At 39.0% G+C, this 3198-nt stretch overlaps 1 protein-coding gene across 1 annotated transcript; it reads left to right on the top strand.

Annotated features, from left to right (window-relative positions):
- The first annotated feature begins 1589 nt into the window (after window positions 1–1589).
- Window positions 1590–2447, top strand: LOC138907446 (uncharacterized). Its single transcript, XM_070198043.1, has 2 exons — window positions 1590–1932; window positions 2314–2447. Exons 1-2 carry the CDS (start codon window positions 1590–1592, stop codon window positions 2445–2447), a joined length of 477 nt encoding a protein of 158 aa, XP_070054144.1.
- Window positions 2448–3198: the final 751 nt, after the last annotated feature.

Raw genomic sequence — 3198 nt, 5'->3', positions numbered from 1 at the left:
TTTTGGATGATTTAACTGTTGCATCTATATTCACTTGTTCATGTAATCAAGAGAGGCATAACTTGTGATATCTTTGCATTTAAAGAGGTTTTCCTAAAGACCAATCCACTATGCATTCTTGCATATCTTCACCTGCTTAAATTGGTTCATCTTGTGAGGTTAAGACTTAATCGAGAGAGGAGTTTTTGCCTAACATTTAAACTAATAATTGAGTGAATTCAAGAGACTCACTTGAACATTAGAAGTGAATTATATAGAGTTAGATCCCAAACAATTATCTTGCATCTATCCTATCAACCTCTATTTTCTCCCACTGATAACTTCCTTGCTTATCTTTGTTTCGATTGTCATTACTCAATAGCTTTAAAATCTTAGTTAATTTTAGTTAAAAATCATAAAAATCTCAATTGTTGATCATCTTGAATATAAATCAAGCTAGAAACTACAAGAATACTGTTTAAAATCCAATCCATATGGATACGATATTATATTATACTATATTTGATTAGCGAACATAATTTATGTGTGTGATTTGCAATCGTCAAATTTTGGTGTCGTTGCCGGGGATTGGCAATCAATAGTATTTGAAATAGTTTGTGGTGCTAATTGAGGAATTTTTCTTATTATTTTAATTTTATTTTTCTCTTTTTACGTTTGGTGTTCTTTGATTGTGCGCAGGTTACAGGTGGAGGTTGGTGCATGACTAGAACTTCTACGAAGGAAGTGCTACAATACAAACCAAAGATAGAAAAACAACTGCGACAGCTGAGGAAGGAAAGAAATATCACTGAAACATTAGAAAAGGTTGGGCAATCCTCAACCAAAGAACTTATGGCTGGAAATGGTGAGGAAGATGTAGATTTGGCTGCGAGAAAAGCATCCCAACAAAGAGAACAAGCTACACGGGATATTGAGGAAGCAACTATTAGAGATGCACAGATTATCTATGAAGAAGAGAGGGGTCGAAGAATTGCTCAAAATCAACCCTTGGGTGCATACCAGTTCGGAAATATAGCTCCCATGCCTGGGAGACCACTTGGCGATTATGCTAGACCGGTCTATAATCAAAGATTGTCAAGTGTTATACCACCTCCAATCGCAGCAAACAATTTTGAGTTGAAGCAAGGGCTGCTTCAAACTCTTCAGAATTGTTGTGTCTTCAGAGGGAAGCCAAACGAAGATCCAAATACACATCTAATGGACTTCGAGGAGATTGTGAACACCTTTCAATACAATGGTGTGTCCCGAGATGCAGTGTACTCAAGGGCATTCCCCTTTACACTCAAGGATGATGCAAAGCAGTGGCTTTGAAGCTTACCCACGGGACCGATTAGAACATGGGAGGAGATCACCAGAAAATTCCTTGATAAATATTTCTCTTCAGCTAAAACGAGCAAGTTTAGAAGGGAAATCCATAACTTTTGCCAGAAAAATACGGAAACTATTTTGAAGCATGGAAGAGGTTTAAGGAGATTGTTCGAAAGTATCAACATAGCGGAATTGAACTCTAGATGTAACTCGAGAACTTTTGGGATGGATTGACACCGGCCTCACGTAAAATATTAAGCAATGCAACTGGAGGACCGTTGATGAAAAAGATTCCAGAGGAGATAGTTACAATTCTTGATGAGTTGTCTGAAGATGCAAATCAGTGGCCCTCTGAGAGTGCTGAAAGAAGAAGACCAACTGGTATTCACCAGGTTGATGCTAACACATCTATGCATGTACAACTTGATGTTATAGCCAAAGAGATAAGGAAGCTGACCATAGCCTCGATACGAAATGAGCCTCATGCAGTTTGTGGTATATGTGGTAGAGGACACCCTACACATATGTGTCAAGCCTCAATTGAGGAAGTAAATGATATGGAGAACTATAATTTAAATGCAATGGGTCAGAGGCACCATGGTTTTTCATGGAGTTCACCTGGAGGTACTGTGAATGCTTGAAAACAAAATAACTCTAGACCTCACGGACAAGGAGCTTCAGCATACCAATATCAGCAGAGGCAGCAATTTCAGCCTCAACAGCCCATTCAGCCCGGTCTAGAAGATCTAATAAAGTCTTTCATTATCAATACAAATGGGAGGTTGGACGCCTATGGAGCAGCTATCAAAGAGTTGGGCACATCTTTTCGAAACCTGGAGAGACAAGTGGGACAGATTGCAATAATATTATCTGAGAGGGCTCTCGGAACTCTCCCCGCTGATACAGAGAGAAATTCCAAAGAAACAGTAAATGTTGTAACTCTGAGAAGTGGGCAAGTGTTGAAAGATCCCACCACAATCTAGAAAGATGTGAAACTTGAAAAAGAAAGTGGGGAGCAGCTGAAGATTGATGTTGATAAAAAGAAGAAGGAGAAGAAGAAGAAGAAGAAGAAGAAGAAGAAGAAGAAGAAGAAGAAGAAGAAGAAGAAGAAGAAGAAGAAGAAGAAGGGAGGAACCTGAGGAGAGCCAGTATATGTCTGTTTTACCCTTCCCTCAAAAGCAAAGTAGAGAAAAGCTAGACAAGCAGTTTGGAAGATTTCTAGATGTGCTGAAATAGGTTCATGTAAATTTCCATTCACAGAAGTGCTCTCACAAATGCCTGCTTATGCCAAATTTTTGAAGTAAATTCTGACAAAGAAGAGGAAGATAGAGGAGACCACAGTGGTGAAGCTAACAGAGCATTGCAGCGCGATATTACAAAATAAACTCCCACAAAAGTGTGGAGATCCAGGGAGTTTTACTATACCTTGCTATGTAGGAACTAATTATTTTGATAAATCGTTATGTGATTCTAGTGCCTCAATTAATTTAATGCCTCTATCTATTTATAGGAAATTGGAGATGGAGATTGGAGAGATAAGGTTTGCACCAATATCGTTGCAGCTGGCAGACCAAATGACTGTAATACCCGAGGGAATAGCAGAATATGTATTAGTTCGGGTGGATAAGTTCGTATTTCCTGTGGATTTATAGTGGTGAATATGGAGGAGAAAAAGGAGGTCCCTTTTATCCTAGGAAGACCATTCTTAGTAGCAGGTAGAGCAATATTGGATATACACGAGACGAAACTCATGCTTCGAGTGGATGAGGAGACTTTGACTTTCAAGATGGATGTAGAAAAGGGGGCACAAAAGGAAAAACCACATGCGAGTGTTGAGTGAAAAGTGAAGGGCTCAAAAGAGAAGGATGCAGTGAGTGAGAAATATAAGTG

The sequence above is a fragment of the Nicotiana tomentosiformis genome, chromosome 3 (assembly GCF_000390325.3).
Source record: "Nicotiana tomentosiformis chromosome 3, ASM39032v3, whole genome shotgun sequence".
NCBI lineage: Eukaryota > Viridiplantae > Streptophyta > Magnoliopsida > Solanales > Solanaceae > Nicotiana > Nicotiana tomentosiformis.
This window is presented reverse-complemented; position numbering and strand designations above follow the sequence as displayed.